Source organism: Anthonomus grandis, chromosome 12 (genome assembly GCF_022605725.1).
Source record: "Anthonomus grandis grandis chromosome 12, icAntGran1.3, whole genome shotgun sequence".
Taxonomy (NCBI): domain Eukaryota; kingdom Metazoa; phylum Arthropoda; class Insecta; order Coleoptera; family Curculionidae; genus Anthonomus; species Anthonomus grandis.
In genome coordinates, this window is record NC_065557.1 from 25,645,272 (window position 1) to 25,664,251 (window position 18,980).

The 18,980-nt window shown below is 32.7% G+C and overlaps 1 protein-coding gene across 4 annotated transcripts in view; it reads left to right on the forward strand.

Annotated features, from left to right (window-relative positions):
* Positions 1–4,489: 4,489 nt before the first annotated feature.
* LOC126743388 (uncharacterized) overlaps positions 4,490–18,980 on the forward strand; it is a 347,135-nt gene continuing 332,644 nt past the window's right edge. The window contains exon 1 of one of the 4 annotated variants that reach the window (XM_050450456.1): positions 4,490–4,593. Coding sequence is in view for 3 of the 4 variants with exons in the window: in XM_050450452.1 (XP_050306409.1) it covers positions 6,929–7,027 (99 nt within the window). In the remaining variant the exon portion in view is untranslated. Of the gene's footprint in view, positions 4,594–6,781; positions 7,028–18,980 lie in introns of those variants that run through there. The other 3 variants (XM_050450452.1, XM_050450450.1, XM_050450451.1) reach the window with 3 other exon arrangements.

Below are 18,980 nucleotides of genomic sequence, written 5' to 3' on the forward strand. Positions count from 1 at the left end.
AAGGGCCAGCTGTAGAAGACATGAGAATAGGAGGATCCAGTCTTATCGGTTTATTTTGAAAGATGAAAATATTTTTGGGTTTGCCGAAGACTTGGGCGTTTGTAGGGTAGTGCCTTTCCACAGGTCGGGGCTAAATTGGGATAGGTTGACTTGGAAATCTTATTTCTTAATATAAGAGAAACATTTGTGGGGGTATATATTGCTGTGAAGGTCTAAAGGGGGAATTGTGGTGGAAATTTTTGTTAAAAATATTTGAATTATTAAGGAAAAAGTTCATTCTAAAATGGAGTCAATATAATATTGAAAAGTTAGTCTTTTCTCCACAAATAAAATTCTGATCCTCTAATTTCAGGAGTGATGCATTTCGGCAAGTATTTTGGCCATCATCAGACCAGATTTACTCAACACATACACAAATTCTAAACAATATCAAATTTATTTGGGGAGACAAGACTTTCCCTACAAATTTTTCAATAATGTTTGAATTGTTCTGTAATAAAGTACTCTTGGTAAAATTGACCTGAGATTCGATCATGTTATAATTTAATGTATGTTTTGAGGCGTCATCTAAGGAATTTGGACATTGTAACTTATCGTATTTGAGAGGAAATCCTTTGCACAAATGTTTTTATTCTTATTTATCTTAAATTATTGTAATGGTTGCATAAGAATTTGATGTATTTGGATTTCCAAATTTTTATCGTAAACTATCTTTTATTAATAGCCAAGACGTTAAATCTCGTCTTGAAAATAAAAATTCTTGTGAAGTAATAATTGTAATACTTGACAAGTATTAATTAATTTTGATATTATGGCAGCTGAAACAATTTTCTTTTGATCTTTTAAGGTATTGTGATAATGTTTTAAAAATGTATCTATAGAACTTATAAAACTTTCAAGATCACTCTGGATTCCAGAGAAAGTTGGCAGAAGGCTAGTTGTTATTATCTAGATTGTTGTTCTGAAATAAACCTACTTAATCACTGTCTACGTTAAAAAATTCAGTACTTATACCTAAAAAATTACTATTTCTAAGTGAAACGTTTTTCAAACGTTCAGCAAAATTGGACATAATAGTAGTTTAATAAAATTCACTTACAATATAATCAAGCACTGGTTCATAGAGCTTCTGTTGTAGGAGTCACGGCCAAAGAGGTTTCTATAAAGGTGTGGTTAAACTAAAGTTTTTTGGTCTGGTTGCTGCTGTAGGTCAAAAACTGAATTGATAGCAGCGTCTCTGAAAACTCGGTAGACGACGTGCGGCCCTACAGCTTCTCTGATCTTTTTTTCTTATCTTCTCTGTGGAAGCTGGTGAAGACTTCTGGAAGATGCAGGATGTCTCGAAGGTTCTTCCAACTTTTCAATGTCGGGATAACACATAAAGTCTTAGCCACTTTAGCACCACGAAAATCGATAAAGTGCCGTTATGTTTTGGATACAGAACTTAACGTTTTAAAAAAGGAAGCTTTATTTAAAACGCACTAAAGTTAGGGTGAACAAATAATATGAACAGCAGCTACCTTTGACCTTATATTAAATGCTACGGAAATCTAACAAACGGTTACTTAAATACTAATACAAATATAAAGTCAGCAGATTTAAGGTAATGAATAGTTTGGGGTCATTACTGGCGAAAGAAGGAGGGGATTAAAGTCTTCTATGATTACATTTTTTCTGTTTTGTATACTTTTATGAAGAACTAGAATTTCTAAAAATTGTTCATAATAATCATTTTGGTGGTAGATGTTGTCTACTTGCATCGCCCGGTTCAATACCACCACATAGGACTTGGGCGGCGTGAAGTGGTTCCATGGAACTCACGTTTCGCCGCCATGTCGATGTGTCCGGTTTCCAAAGGAGAAATGGAGTAGTAAAATTAATGCATGACGGCGCCCTCACGATCAAAACTTTCCGGAGGTAAACTAGCCTCCCATTCGGATCTCCGGGCGGAGGCTGGTCGGGAGGGATCAAGCGGATTTAAAAGCCTAAAAATCAATTTCTGCAACATCAGAGGCCTAAACACCAATATTAATGCAGTACACCAACACCTGCAATCAAATAAGCCTCACATTCTGGCATTGGCAGAAACAAAGGTGAAACCCTCAACAACAAATGTTCACCTCATTTATCCTGGATACGATCTACACACCCGATTTCGACTAAACTTTGGATTGGCACTATTTGTCAAGAGCGATTTGAGTTGCCAGCGGGAGGAAACGCTTGAACCTGCGGACTTCGACGTTATGTGATTCAAAATAATAGCCAGTGGAGCCACGAAATTTATCTGTTGTATCTACAGACCACCAAGCGACACCCAATATAGGCGGCTCTTTTTGAACCTGGTTGATTGCATTAACCAACTGCAAATTGACTACCCAAGCGCAGAAATCATCGCCATGGGTGATTTTAACGTTCACAATATCAACTGGCTGCGCTTCTGCAACAAGAACGACGATGAAGGACGAGAAGCTGAGCTATTTGCCACCATATGCAGGCTTACGCAGCTTGTGGAAGAACCTACCAGAATCCCCGACCGAGACGGCGAGTTCGCGAGTCTCCTAGATCTGGTCTTGGCTTCAGACCCTGACTCGTACACTGTATCAGTACAGGCCCCCCTAGGAACATTGGACCACAAATTGATAACAGTCTCTTGCCAGTTGGATGTTAAAACGCAGGATCCTCCGATACCGCGGAAGGTATGGCACTATAAATCAGCAGAGTGGAACCATCTTCGGGAATTTTATCGCTCATTCCCTTGGAAAGAAGTCTGCTTTAGAACCAATAACATCTCAGAATGTGCAAACCAAATTACAGAGACGATCTTGGCAGGAATGGAAGCTTATATCCCTTTTTCTACTAAATGCAGATCAAACAACAAGCAATGGTTCAACCTGAATTGCAAAAAGGCAGTAAAGATTAAAAACGCAGCATATCGCAAATGGTGTCAACATCCTTCCACCGAAAATTGGAGGAACTTTTTAACCTCCAGAAATAGCTGCAAGCGAACTATTGATGAATGCAAAGAGAGTCACAACAACAGGATCAAAAACAAACTGCTAAACTACTGCTAAACTGCCCAAATGGAACAAGATCTTTCTGGTCGGTATCGAAAGCCGTTAGTCAAGGATTTGCTAAGTCGGCCTTGCCACCCCTAACAGCAGATGATGGTTCTATCGCGGTAACAGCAAAGGAAAAAGCCAACTTACTGGGTAAACTCTTCGCGTCCAATTCTACTCTGCACTCGCAAGGCAAAACACCGCCATATTTGCCAAGAGTGAATTCATCGATGGGAAAAATTTCGTTTCCCCAACGAATTATAAATAAAATTCTTAAAAGCGTAGACACCAACAAGCTTCTGGACCCGATGGAATTCCAGCCCTAGTACTAAAACGTTGTGCAGACGAATTGACTCCTCCCTTATGTAGACTGTTCACGGCATCGTATAAGCAGGGCTAATTTCCAACAAGCTGGAAAACTGCTCAAGTGCAAGCTGTACCCAAAAAGGGAAAGAAGACGATGCCGTCCAATTACCGCCCGATTGCACTAGTTCCAGTAATATCGAAGATTATGGAGAAAGCAGTCAACCAACAACTGTTAAGATATCTGGAATCATCTGGACTAATCAGCGATCTTCAATACGGCTTCCGAAAGCTTAGATCCACCGGCGATCTTCTGGCTTACGTCACACACTTGTGGACGGAGGCCATGGAGAAGCACGGCGAGTCCCGCTCAGTCGCTCTTGACATTTCCAAGGCATTTGACAGAGTGTGGCCTGAGGGACTACTAACCAAGCTCTCCTCAATCGGCTTACAAAACTCATTATTGAATTAGATCAAAAGTTTTCTTGAACAACGAACAATCTAAGTAGCAGTCGATGGACACCTCTCCGACAAATTTAACATTAACGCTGGAGTCCCTCAAGGATGCATTCTATCCCCACCCTTTTCTTGATATATATCAATGATTTGCTAGGAACCACTGTCAATCCAATCTACAGCTTTGCGGACGATAGCACACTTATTTCCACATTTAAGTCTGCCAAACCAACGACAGCCGCAACTTCTCAGAATCTTAGGCAGCAACAAGTAGCTTCAACCAACAACGATATTAGAGCAATCTTGGAGTGGGGCGATAACAATCTGGTCAATTTTAATGCTAAAAAAACGCAGGCTGCAGTATTTACGATGAAGACTAACCTTGGTGGCCCGGAGCTAGTTATGGCAGGGAAAACATTGCCAATGAAATCATCTTTACATCTTCTAGGAGTCGAAGTCACCAACAGTGTGTCCTGGCATGACCACGTTGCAGAGATCGCCAGGGCAGCTTCCAAAGAACTCGGAGTGCTTTTCAAAACGAAAAAACTGTATACACCAGAACAGCTGCTGGCTCTTTATAAGGCTTAAATACGCCCTTCCCTCGAGTATTGCTCGCATGTCTGGAGCTCTGCACCCAAGCATAGTTTAAAGCTGCTAGATTCTATACAGAAGAGAGCTATTCGTCTTATCGACAAACCAGAACTGCCAAATAGTCTGGATAGTCTGGAGCACAGGAGAAAGGTGGCTGATCTCTGTTTATTCTACCGTTATTATCACGGTAAGTGCTCCTCTGAGCTGGCAGGCCTGATCCCACCCAGGGCTGTTCCGGCAAGAAGGACGCGTCTAGCAGTTGCGGCTCATCAACATCGAGTCCACCTGCCTACCCCAAGGACGTCGCTGTATCGGGACTCATTCATCTGGAGAACATCTTCTTTGTGGAACGGGCTTCCACCTCACATATTTTTCGACGCATACAACCTGCAGCGATTCAAGATAAATGCCCACAAATATCTTCGCGCAAGCACCACTCCAAGAGTGACATAAGACTTTCCTCTTGTGCTTGTGTTTACCATAAAAAAAAAAGATAGAGATGGCGATTAATAAATGACTATGATAGCAAAAACAAAATATTTATCATAAATTTTACAATCAATATCAATTAAAGAGAATTATTGAGAAATGTCAGAAAAATCAAGAGGTAATGGTTTCTATCAGACCGAAAGACCAAATAAGAATCAGGAAAAAGGTCAGAACTGAACACATCATCTGGCAGAGACTTAGTTAAAGAATTCGTTTATTTTTGTATTTATGGGACACAACACTATTTGTAGATATCTCACTAGAAATAAATTTTGATATATTACAAACTCCTTAAGCAGCCTTCTCTCTACTAATTCTTTAATACTATCTACTATCCAAGTCTGTGGCTTGTTCATTTACATTAAACAGAACAGTGTTTTATTGCGAATTTTACGCTCGTTTAACTCAGAAATAATCTCTTCAAAATGTAACGGTGACAAGTAATTTAGTGACAAGTTATTACCTATTACCTATCGGGAATAATCTGAATCTGGCTCTCCAGTATAATATCTTTTCCATAAGTTTACCAGTTTCAGTTCTTAATAGCGCTTGCAAATCGAACAATTGCGATAGTTACAGATTATATATAAATCCTTTTGGAAAAATATAAGAAAGAGTACTTACACCGTACTTATTTTAGTTTTTCTTAAAGCAAACAGTTAACTGATATAACCTTGCGATAATATCACCAAAATACAAAAATAATTTAGCAAATAGTACGCAAAATTGGGTATTTTAATCGTAGCAAAATATAAACAACTTATCAAGGTAGGCGACGATGCTGACGATTAATAGAAGTCAATTAGAAAAATATTTGAATAGAATTTTTTTATTCAGAAAAGTTTATATTATTTTCTACAGTGTGGTCTTAAAATCAGACAGAGCCTAAAACGTTCATTTTCGGTGACAGAAATCTTTATTTAAAAAAAAGGAATATACCTTTTAATTTTTTTAATCCATATAGTGTGTTTTCTACATATAGTGTGAGAATTAGTTACAGTTTATTAACATTATGCTAAATCTGTGATTTGATAATCACATTAGGTATGTGGATCTTGTGCGTATTTCGAACTTCCTAATCCTAAGATGATTTTGATTGGAGTTTTCTGTGTATAACTGTGTAAAAAAATTGCTGTTTCAAGACACCACACTTATTTTAAAGATCATTTTCATACCAAGCTCCAACTTCATAAATGGCAATTCTGGAAGTTTTAGGGAAGGGCAACTTGTAGCTTTAAAAGATAGTTTAAATTACATATTTATATTATTATACCTTTTCATATGATTTTGGAGGTATACTGTAGCTTAGTAGAGATTATATTTAAACACATACATACATATTTATTTAGGAGAAGACATTGTAGCTGAATGATTTAAAATTGTTTAATTTTTATTTTTCTACATTTTTTATAAGATAGCTATGCTGCCCTTCGCAAGGGTAAAAATAAAGGCGTCATTTGTTTAGTTATTGTATTAAGACTTAATTTTGCAGAAATGTGGCTGATACATATATTTTTTTAATTTATCCTATAATTTCTGTTTTCAATGTAAATAAATGAAAACTTTGCCAAGGTTTAGAATGAATTTATTTTTATTTCTTTTTTATATTTATTAAATATAAAGAGCAGTAATTTCTTAATTAAAACAAACACCACCTATTAATTACTAGAGAGCTTTCTAATTTAATTGAAGCCAATCAAAAATAATCCAAGATAAATACAAAATGTCACCAACCAGTATTAATCTCTCTCGAAGCTCATTATTAATAGCAATAAATTGATAAATTTCATAGGCTTGACGTCCTCTATGAAGCACTCGATACTTTGCAAAACTTGAAAACAGTTCTGAAGGGAAACTCGTCAAAGCGACGCGAAACGATCAGTGCGGCTCGAAATTTCAACACGGCCGAACGGGAGAAAGTAACTCTATACTTATTGGCTTACGTGACGGGTTTACGTTAAGTTGTTACCACTAGTAAAAGTAATTGTACGATGTTTAAATATTACGCAATACGCTAAGTATCTTGTCTGGAAATGCCAAAGTGGAGGTTAAAAACTGAGGCAGTCAGTTCAAAATGTCAAGGAAGGGTAGCTTACAAAAAAGCAAAACAATCTCTTACGCCAATCTTTGAGGTTTGAAAAAAGTAGTAGCAGCTCTTTCCTACCTTTGCACCATCTATATTTTTATAAATATTGCAACCTGTATCTTTTTTTTTAATTTCTTTATCAGATAGAATAGAATACTTAGAATAATTGCTATTTTCGTAAAAGTGCTTACAAATAAAAAAAGGTAAATGATAATATAAATATTATAATTACTTGTTTATATGAGTATTAGCGACTATACTATATAGGGCAAAAAAATTCGGCTCGGTGTTTTGACATTTAAATTTTTTTTTATTTTCAACCAAAACAAGGTCAAAGCAGGTAGTTCAAAGATTTATGGGCATTAATTATTACTTTAATTGGTCATTATTTATTGGCACTCTTTATTCATTTAAAAATAATCGTTATAATGTTGTAATAAATGATATTTATTTTAAAATCTGGATTGATATCTAAAAATTTGATAAAAATTATTTAAAGTTCTGCAATTTAGGATTTCAGATTTGTTTGGCATATAATTATTTAATTTTTAACACTATAGATTTTAGGGTCACGTTACCGTCATCAACCCAATCGGACTTATAGCAAAAAATGGTTATTAGTCAGATTGGGTTGAAATTTAGTAATTGGGGTTTATTACGAATGCAATGAATAAACTTTGATATTTAAGTTTCAGGTCACGTGACTAGAGTAACTTTTTTAAGATACATAATACACTATAATAACATTTCGACTCTTTATGACTCTTCACAGACACACCTAAACGTTCTAAGCTGGTCTCCGCGAATCAGAAGTATGAAAGCGAAGCGACTGTACTTGTTATTAAAAAATAAAATACTAGTAAATACACGTTAGACTACTTAGTTTATCTCCGCAGCTTGAAATTCAATAGATTTCAAATCTCATTCTTTCTCTAAATTAGGATATTCGCACCTGCTAACACTAATTCATGTCTTACATTTTAAACCTTTAGCGAGTTAAATTCAGATATCAACGAACAGCTCAACAGATCAACTTTAAAACAAACATTTATTAACACAAAAGGGCCTTAAACTAGGTGAACAAAAATATGAACAGCAACGGTATTAGCCGAAGCTTTGACACTATATTAATGTTAAAGATATATTACCAGCAATTCCTTAAAAGTAGTCCTAGGCTAAGCATATTATAATGTAATATAAATAATTAATTGTGGTTTGAGGATATGTCTCATCCACCCTCAGTTCTGTCAACGTCCTCGTTGACAAGCCTCTGCAGGATTTTCGAAGGGATGGCCTTCTTTCTTCCTTGTTTTTGCCAATGGTAGATAATTAATGCTAAGCAGCATAAAAGGATGACTGATATGGTGGTAAAAACATAATTCTGCATTGGAACATGTTTTACTCGGTCATGGAAATGGAATGGTATTGGTATTGGTTGATATCTTCTTGGATTTTATTAGGATCTTAAAGATCTCTAATTTATAAATTGAATGAAGTATTGGTGTTTGGGATTTTTATAATTTTTGGAATTATGACTGAATTTTCTGATTGACTGAATTGTTTATGGCTAATGAGTATTTGTGTTGATTACTTATGTCACATTGACTTTGAATAAGGTTCAAATCTTGCAATCTTGGAGTATAATCTTCTGAAATTGGAATTGTTTCAGAGCTTTTTGTACAAAATAGAAGTGCATTCCTATCAGTTAAGGTATACACCTTAAAGTTGTTTAGAACAGTGGTATACTGACAATTTTTGGATAAAATACATCCATTAGCAATTGGTCCAGTCCAGAGTGTGTTGACTTCTTCGCATTGGCATACCATAGTTCGTTGCAATAGTATTAACTAGGACATATACGACTTGATACAGGATAAACTAATTCTAAATTACATACATCTTGTTCAAATATGGGTATCTTAATTGCTAGAATTGACATTTCATTTAAAATTAAAAGGCCGTAATAGTGAACTTTTAAGTATTGACATATTTCATTGATTTGTTTTAAGGTTAAAATTTCGAGATCAAAAGTTTCAAGAAGTGTCCAAAAGATAAAATACGTAATATTTTTTCTAAAAATTAATTTAAGTTGATAATCTGAATATATTGATTTGCAGATTTAACATTAAATTAGACTGGGTATTTGATTTAGAAATTTTATTACGTATGTTTTTCGAGTTCTCGTTAATCTGTGTAAAATAAGTGTGAATATTATTTTTAAACTCTTGCATTATATTTCCTGCAAATGAACTAAGGTCGTTGATTTTGTGCACAGACTCAAGCTGATTAAATTTTAATATTTGCAAATTCTGGGTAATAACCTCTAGGTCGTTGTTATCCAAGTTTCCTGTAATGAACTTGATACCACTTCTTAGATGGTTCATTAAATCTCATGTTTTACGATTTTGCATAATATTTAAGTTATTTTCGTCAAATACATTTAACTTTGACAAAGTATCTTATGTATCATTTAATACTTTAGAAGTCAAATAAAATGTGATTTAATTAAAATACTATTTTGATTATTTACAGAGGGTTGCATAATAAATATATTGGTAAATAATTGGGATACGAATACTTAAAGCAACTTATATGAAAGGGTATATATGTAGTATGATATTGACTTATTACTAAAGAGGGAGCAACTTAAGTTAGTTTGCCATAGTTTAGACCGATGTATTTCAGTTTGCTATTATTTATTTTTCACCAATGACTGACGTCTAATTCACACCTCACGCCTGACACTAATGTAGCGTTTCTACAGTTAGTTAGATGTGAATTAGAAGACTCGATGCAGAAAAATAGTCAGCTGATTTATTTTACACGTATTTACTAAACACGAAAACAGTTATTTACTCTGTATTAATTTCCTACAATATATTTCGATTTAAAATTACGCCCCAAAAATAGTTTATGCTACAAAGAATATCCCAGTCGAAATGTTGGAAAACTCTAGAACAGAGTTTTACAATACACTAGGATATTATAACTATATACACATAACTATATATATGTCCATCAAGGTTTGGGGCCCTTTTTTAAAAATTAAAAAAAATGCTCGGATGGTCAAGTGGGCTTATTTTAAAGGTCTTTTTATTCTAGTTACAACTAACAAGTTTGAAACTTAAGTTTTCGCAGTATGACAACTTGTCAAATATTTTGAAACAATACCATTTTTTATTACTTTCAGCGCTAGTTTTTAGAGATTCTTGATTTACAAAAAAAAAAACGCTCGCACCCATAGATTTTTAATTTTAGAAAAAAGATTTTTTGTTTACATTTTTAATCCGACAACTTCAATCTCTTAGCGGGGGTGACATTCACCCTTATTTTTTAAGTGAAAAGGGATGTGTTGTGATACATCTTTTGAAAGGGCATTCAATTTTCTTTACAATAGCGCTTTCTTTTTTAAATTTGAGCTTGGCTCTCACTCCTATTTAAGATTTCGACCCCCTTATCTACTTGTTTAATTGTTGCGTCATTCACTTTTTCATTTCATGTAAATTTTGACCAAATAGTTCGCATCACCATTTCTGAAAGTTTTTTTGAATCGGAAAATATAGATTCTAAAGTAATTGATTTGTTTTAAATATTAGTATTAGTAGTAGTAGTAAGATAGCAAGTAGGCCTAAAAGTCCCTTTTTGCCAATCCTAGAATCGCCGAATCCTACGCTTCCACTCCCAAGAATAGTTGGCAATTTACTGCACGTCCACTGAGTCGGCCCAGCCTTTAAATTAAGGTTGCACATTATCCCATTCCAGATCTTTAAGATCTTATATTGTAAGGTCATTGCTCCAAAAATGTTTCTTCTCAGGCGAATCCACCTGTCGCAAATTTCTAGTATGTGATATGCTTCCCTATACCGAATTCTGGACAGGACAGACTTTTTCTTAAACCAAAAAGATGTAATGCGTGCCTGTTTATGCGTTTATGACTTAGGCACATTCCCGCTAAGTCTTTAGTCCCTTCTTGACTATTTGTTAGTCGCCGTCTTACTTTAATGCCGTCATGATCTGCTATCATCTTCTTAGTCTATCTACATCCTGGCCCTGGTCCATCTTGGTCCTTATTCCAAAAATAAAATCCAATTCTTTCTTATTTTTTCCAGGCCCAATTATTGAGTTTCTTGAAATATTTTTTTTACTGAGGCGAGGTGAGCCTGCAAAGAGGCTAACGGAACTTTATCTTACTGGTTCGTCAGCCCGTTTATCAAGACTTTTATATGCGTTTCAGCACTATGTTTTTGAACCGCCTTAAGGGCAGCTTGATTATCAGAGTAGATTATAAAATCATTGATTACCTTCCAATGCCTTCCGTTTATTTGCTACGTCAAGTAAAACACGTTCGCTTAGAAAACTGTGGTGTATTTTCCTCATGGAAATGATTCATGTATGTTCGTTTCCGTACTGTACACTCCGGCTTCTGCTAACTTTCCATCCATGACCCATCTAGGCCTGAAAATTTTTTACCTCCTTGATTTGGTTCAGTGGCCATTCTTCCCTTGTCTAACTTTGCTAGCTTGCCTCTCGCTGTAGTACATCTAGATATCAGCATTTGTGTTCTTACACATTCTGAAAGTAATTGGGATTATCCTAAGTAAGCATTAAGCCATTCTCCGCTATACTTCAAACTTTTATGATGCGATGGCCAGGGAGACCAGACTGGGCATTCCAGTAGCCCAAGAAGAATACTAAGAGGTGTCTTAGGTGTTATTCTCATGGCTCCAGTTAAACCCAAAAAAACCAGTCTGTTCTAAAAAAATATTAAATGATCTAATAATCAAATGTGACTATTAGATCATTTAATCAGCTTATTTGTAATTAAAATATAATTGACCAAATATCGGTATCATAGACAGGTTGTCAACATTAAATGTCATTTAACAAGTTCAATGAAATTTAAACATACTAAGGTTACTAAAAAACTTAATTTCACAACATTTACACTGATGCATAGATTATAATTGCTATTGGCTTACAATATGCGGTAGTCAGCTTATGCAGATATTTGTCTAATGCATTGCAGCTCGATAACTTGTCAGATATAAATTCATCAGTGAAACTTACTCTCACTTATTACTAATTTAGCCCCGTACCTTTAAAGATACACGGAGTTTTCTGATTATTATTTGTTTTGTGCGTTTTATAATATCTTAGTTAATCTTAGTATTTTATATCAAATTTTTTTAATCAGAAATATAAAGAAAAATTAAATTTTTAAGGAATAATATAAGATTTTATTTTCAAGTTTTTTTAAAACCATTACCGTAATCGTTGATGTACTTTTTCAAATATATTTATTTTTAATTCTGTAATATTGTTTGGGTACTTATCAATTCTGCAAAAATATATGCTATTGTTTAAACCTGTAATAACCTATATATGTGTACAATGTTTTATTAGAACTAATTTTACTCGAAGGTACTATAATTAACGAAGTACTTAATTCCTCAGAAAATTTTGGTCGTAAAAGTAAATATTTCTAGTCGCATTTTTTGTGTAAAATGTTAAACTTTAGTAAGAGCCTTTAGTAGAAAAAATTATTAATATACCAAAAAATTAAAATTAATTAAAGTTTAGAGAAAAAATAAAGCAAAGCATTAAATTAATTTATAACTCCATAAAATACAGTATGCACTTATGTAATTATTACTTCAGAAAATTTTCCGCTTCACATGGTATTTTTTACACATGAAGGAAATATTGAGCGTAATTAAATTATACAGCATCGAAGCTTAGGACACAAAAAATGTATTAGTATATTTTTAGATAATAGTTCAAGGTAATATCGAACGATGTTATTAGGTTACACAAAGTTAAAAGTAACATGGCTTATTTGCATGTCACATTAGTGAAATTATCACACTAATCCAAAGAGATAAACTCCATTTAATATATTATAAATTGTATGACTAAATTATTATAAAAATAAAGTAAAATTTAGAGCGTTTTTATCTTCGAAGTGCTATAGTACTAAAGTGGAGTGAATAATTCATTCTTCGTGAGTGGAAAATATTACTGGTGTTAAACTGTGTGTGGAAACTTACTTTTAAGTCTTTACTTAAGAGTTATGAATTTAAGACTTTAAATCATAAGTAATTAAAATGTAATATGTCATAAATATTAAAAAATTAAATTTAATTATTAATTTTTTTTTTATTAATTGTATCCTACTGTTTTTTTGTTCATTGCTACCTTAATACTAAACGTTATTTTTCATTCCTAATATTTAATGGTGGAATTGTGTTAAAATTAAACATCTTTAAAAATATAGAAGGTATCTTTAGTGTAAATATAGAGTTGTATTATAAATATTAACTGCTATTCCATCACTTGCTAACCTCTCTTTTAAAATTCAGTGAGTTAATTTAATTCTTGTAGCATATTGGAAGAAAATTGCTAAATCTATGCTTGTATCTTGTATCTTTATCTTGCTTTTAAAAATGCTTTTAAATCCAAAATAGAATTTATACTTTTTCTGAATTTAAGCTAAAATACTGTACAAATTATAAATATTTTTAAAACACACTTTCATGTTCAAAATATGTTTAGATGTATAATTTGGAACATACTAATGAAAATGCAGTACTTTAAATGTTTATAGTGTCATACGCAAAACGATGAAGGCCAGATACTGGTCAGCCTAACCTGTACTAAGTAACGGATAAAATAGTAAATATCCTACAAATAAATCGAAATTATTACTAGTGGGCCGGAACTTTCGCATCAAAGTTAGAATAATTGTAATCCAATATGTTAGAAAAGACACTACTTTTTAAATCACAAAAACGGTTTTACCGCTAACCAAAACTCTTTATATAATTCTTGATACATGCCTTTCACTATTTAATCATCTTATGAAGAAAAATAAGCAAAAGCTACTTACAAGTGACCTTATATAGTAAATATATAGCTAATAGTCCAATGGTGGCTGAACAAAGTTTAAAAATTATTAAGGTTAATTGACTATAAGGGATTGGACATTTAATGCTGTCTTAACAGGTGAGATCATTTTCAATAAAGCGTTCTTAAAATCTTTTTATAGCCATTTTTAATAAGATCAACAACTCGTTTAAAATATTCGCCTTTTCCAAAATATCAACCTATACGTTTTTTGGCCAGCTTCTAAATAGAAAGGATCTTTTTCTCTTAGTTGTTTAATTAACATTAGAATCTAATGTATTTTTTCTATTTGATAAGACTTCTTGAGATTTGCTTGCAAATTGTTTTTCTAGCAAATTCTTTTAAAGGCTTGTGAGAATATTGTAATATGACTTTGTCAATGAAGAAAGCGTGTTCCTAACATAAAAGTGCAGTTTTGACATATGATATAGATAGGAGTGTGTTCCTGAGTTTTGATACAATATTACTGGATTTGAAAGTCATTATGAGTCTTAGCTTTCTTCAGATATGTCAAATATTAAATAGGATTTTATTTTCTTGCACAAAAGCAAATGATATTCAATAATTAGTTGAGAGCTTCCTAATTTAATTTAAGATAATGTAATCATAAATAATCTAAGAGAAAAACAAAATTTCTATAACTAATAATATTCTCTTTAGATTACTATTAGAAATAGCAAGAATTTAAAAAAATAAAAAACAAAATGATAGGTGTTTTCAAAGTTGGGTAACTTATAACAAATTATCTTAAAGAACTCGTCAAAAAAAAGTGAATATACCATAAATCACCTATATAAAAGTTACACAATAAGAGAGCTACTTCACATTGAAAATTATTCTATTATTTTTTTTTTTAATTTTTGTTTAGTTAAGTGCTTACCGTTTTTACAAAAGTCATTAAAATCGTCCCTATTTATTCAATTAACATACCTAATCTTGCTCGGCTTTTTAGAAGTTTCGTAAATAAAATCCTGGTGTCCACGAATTAAACGAGAAAAATTTTCAATTTGCTCTTGATGTTCCTCGGAAATATTTACTGCTTCTTCATGATTCACCAAATCTGTAAAATAGTCCAAAAGAAAAATATTACATGACTATCCATCTATTCGAAAAGTCATTTAAATGTTCATGAACGTCTAAAATGAGGTGGAGACTCATCATGTAGGAGCCTTAATTGAAGTATTTAATTGAAATTATACTTTTTCTTTTGTAGTATTTATCGAAAAATTCCGTCATCTGTTTTTCATAGATAATAATAAATATGCGCTAGATTTTTTTTATTGACAACGTCAAAACTTCTACCAGACTTGTGTTGATTATCGTTCAATTATTTCAAGGATTAACAATAAAATAACCCAATATGGGGTCCTCAAACACAATGAATGACTACTAAAAAATAGATACTATAAGGTAAAAATAAACTAGACGTAAGTAGAACCATAAATAAACTTTAATCAACCCAAAGAAAATTTGTGTACACTACTGGATTCTACAAAAAAAAATCTACAAATATCAGCTGTTCCTTTTTGAATATGCCTGACAATAACAGATATACAGGAAATGACTAAAAGTGTAATTTTTTCAAAATTACACTGTAGCGCAAAAACTGAGATAGCTATGGCAAATTAGTGCATCTTTGGTTCTATTTTCAGTTTAATCGTCCGGATCAATCAATACCTCCAGGGTCAAAGATGGACTATCTGAGTAACACGCTAGCTGGATGAGGCTTACAATATTCATCTCCGTTGTTTACAATTTACAAACCACGTTGCTAGATTCCGAAGCTGCTTGTAGAAAAAGGTCCTACATCTATAGCAGTTCATTCAAAGCGTGCTCAAAAGATGCATCATTTTCTCTCTGGTTATACATCCTGCATCATTACACTAATCCTGGATTATATTAGCTGCATCCCACTCTTACGGACTGTGACTGTCAATACGACAGGCAAATATATAAGATTTTTCTTTTAATTATTTAAGACAATGTTGACATGTTTACTGGAAGGTCGTCTAAATAAAGAATCGGTTTTGATGATGTTTGCGTTTCCTATTTTCTATTGTATAGTGATGCTCTTGTAGACGTTCAAGCCACCTTTTTATTTATCCTTCAAAATTTTTGAGGTAGCCATTTCAGAGAAACATGGTCAGTCTTAAGAAAATTATCGTTGATGATACAAATATTTATGGAAGTGTAACCTTTTACTGCTGCCAATATGTCTCGCCTGATCACACAATAGTGTATTTCTGGCTTTGACAGCTTTGTACTGAAATAAGCCATCATCTGCTTTCCAGTTTTTTCAGAAATTGAATGTGTTAAAATTGAAAAGGTGCACAGTGCTCTTTTTAGCCCTTAGAACGCTTCTTTATAGCCTGCTGACCAAATAAATATCATTTTGTCCTTCGGAGGCCTGTGTAGAGGTTATGCAAGAATATCGAAATTTCTTAGAAAAATCTACTGTAATATGTACAAGGCCCAGAAGCTTGTGAACTGGTGTTTGTCAGTCACTGGTGGCCAATTATTGATTACTTCTACCTTGTCTGAACACTATTTTGTCTGTCTCTGTTTTGTGAGTCCTGACACTATTTTCTGAAATTACATCGCATGAACTTCTTAACGAGTCTCTGAGCTTAACGAATCTCTAATTATTCTAGCATGTAATATTGCTAACTTAAATTTTTAATCTTTAACTTAACTTTTCTTTCTCATTATTGAGACTTTATTCAAATAAACTAAGCTTCTTTTCGAATGAGTTACTTATTTTATTGGGTTGGGTTGGGTTGGGTTGGGTTGGGTTGGGTCACTTATAGAAAAATCAATTTAGAAATTATTATCTCACAAGCTCAAAGATTGAAAAGAAGAAGAAAATAGACTTATTCACGTATTTAAAAGAAATATGAATCTGTAATGATACCGTTCGATATACTTAATTTAATTTAAGTTCAATGAGTTTTAAATACAATAGTTTACTTGAGATATAATAGATTTTTTATATACCTAGGAGCTGGGGCTTAATCTATTAATCTCTGAGCTCGTTTCTTCTTTTCAATATCACAAAACAAAATAATCGGCCTGAGCGGAATATATGCGAAAATCTGTGTGCCAAATTTCAGACAAATTTAATGTAAGGTTTTTTAATCTTATACTTTTATATGCTTTCTTTGCTTTATTTTTTTCCAATAAAACTGTATTTGAACTGTTTCTAAGAATAGCGCCATATGCAAATCCGAATAAAGTGAGTTTAGTTTGCTTTATTTTGGATCTTATCCAATTGCCATTTCTAAAGTTTTTAATTTATAAACTAAAATTTCGATGTTATTTTGTTGTTATAATACTACCCAATTGTGCAAAAATTGTGGGTTGCAACGCTAATTGTAAATTTTTATTGAAAATATGGATTCAAACTTATTTATTTAGGAAATTTCGATATTTGTTATTTGTGAAAAACTGCTGCAAGGACCAAAGTATCTGGATTAATAACAGAAAAATACCGAAGAAATATGTGTGAACTTTAATGATATTATTGATAGTGACTTCAACATGCCAAAACCAGCAAAATTTGTACTCGGCAAGTTCAGATTATAGTTAAAGGTTAGTTTCCGAGAGTATTATTACCACAAATGATGCAGCAAATTCTACTTTGTCTTATTGGAAGTGTGTGATTCTAAATATTTTTGTCGGCTTGATGATACTAGTAAGTGTAAAAAAAACTACAAAGTGTAAAACTAGTAACTGTTAAACTATATTCTTAATTAGTATTACAAGCTTAAGTGCCTTATTCTTCTGGGTAACTTTATTATTCGTTATTAATTAGGAAGTTTATGAATAAATGTACAATAATTTTATAAATAGACATTATTTATTTATTACCCTAGTTTTTTTAGTCACCGGTTAATTTACAATTACATAGCCAGTTTTAAGAAGTATGGATTCATTACGTACCTGTATATGTTAGGATTAAACAAAAAATATAACTATCAAAGTAGTTAGATGCATAAATTAGCACTTTTAAATAGCCTACTTAATGTTTTTTGATACTGGAATATAATTTTTTTATTTAAGATATATATTCCATTTAAATAAGAAACCATGCTCGAGTAGCCAAAGAACAAAAACACTATATCAAAAGATAATAAATAACTAATAAATTCTAACATCAGAAGTGGGATTGGCTCATCAATGCAAAAAAAGACTATTAAGGGTCATTTATTCGAAAAATGCCATTTTGCTTACAAGCGAGCCGTTTGCTATTTACTGTGAGTATGCAAGAGAAAAATTAATTTTATTTGAATGGATTAAAATAAATTTTACAGAGTTAGAATTAATTGAGCTTATTATAGGAGAAATAAAACATGTATCTGTTAAAATGGGACTGTTAAATAGCAATGTAAAAACAACAAGCGAACTAATTACTCTTCTATCTGGTTATTTTAAAAACACGCGTAAGCGTATTTTGGAATTACCCGAGCCCACTTCAGATATTGCGCGTGTTGCAGGACCGTCAAATACGCGTCTTAAACGATGTTTTAATTGCAATAAACTAGGTGATTTAAAATTCGAATGTAAATTACGTTTGGAAGTATCAAATTTTAATAGAGAAATGAAACCAAAAAATAATAAGCAGTGTGGGTTTTGTAAGAATATGGGTCATGAAATTGATTCATGTTGGGAAAAATAACGTTCTGATAAAAATAAATTATCACAAGTTGCATAAAGTTAAATTCATTTAATAATTTAACGCTAACTGTGATTAAGGGTACCCCCATATATTGTTTGATTGATACTGGGTCCGCCTGGTCCCTTATGTCAGAAAAAAACAGCAAATTTAGATGGCTGTAATGATGAATATTGCGTTACTTTTTTAAAAGGGTTAGGAGGTGGTCAGATATCGTGTTTATATTTTGGCTGAGTCCGGCGGCGGTATCTTAAACGATGTTAACGTAAACACTCTTGAATTCGAAGACCGTAATAAATTGTTTAAATTGCTTGAAAAATATAGAGAAATATTTACTTTTGGAAATGTGTACGTGGTGTTAAAACGACAACATTTAAAATTGATTTAAAAAATGATTGCATTGTAAACTATCGGCTATATAGAC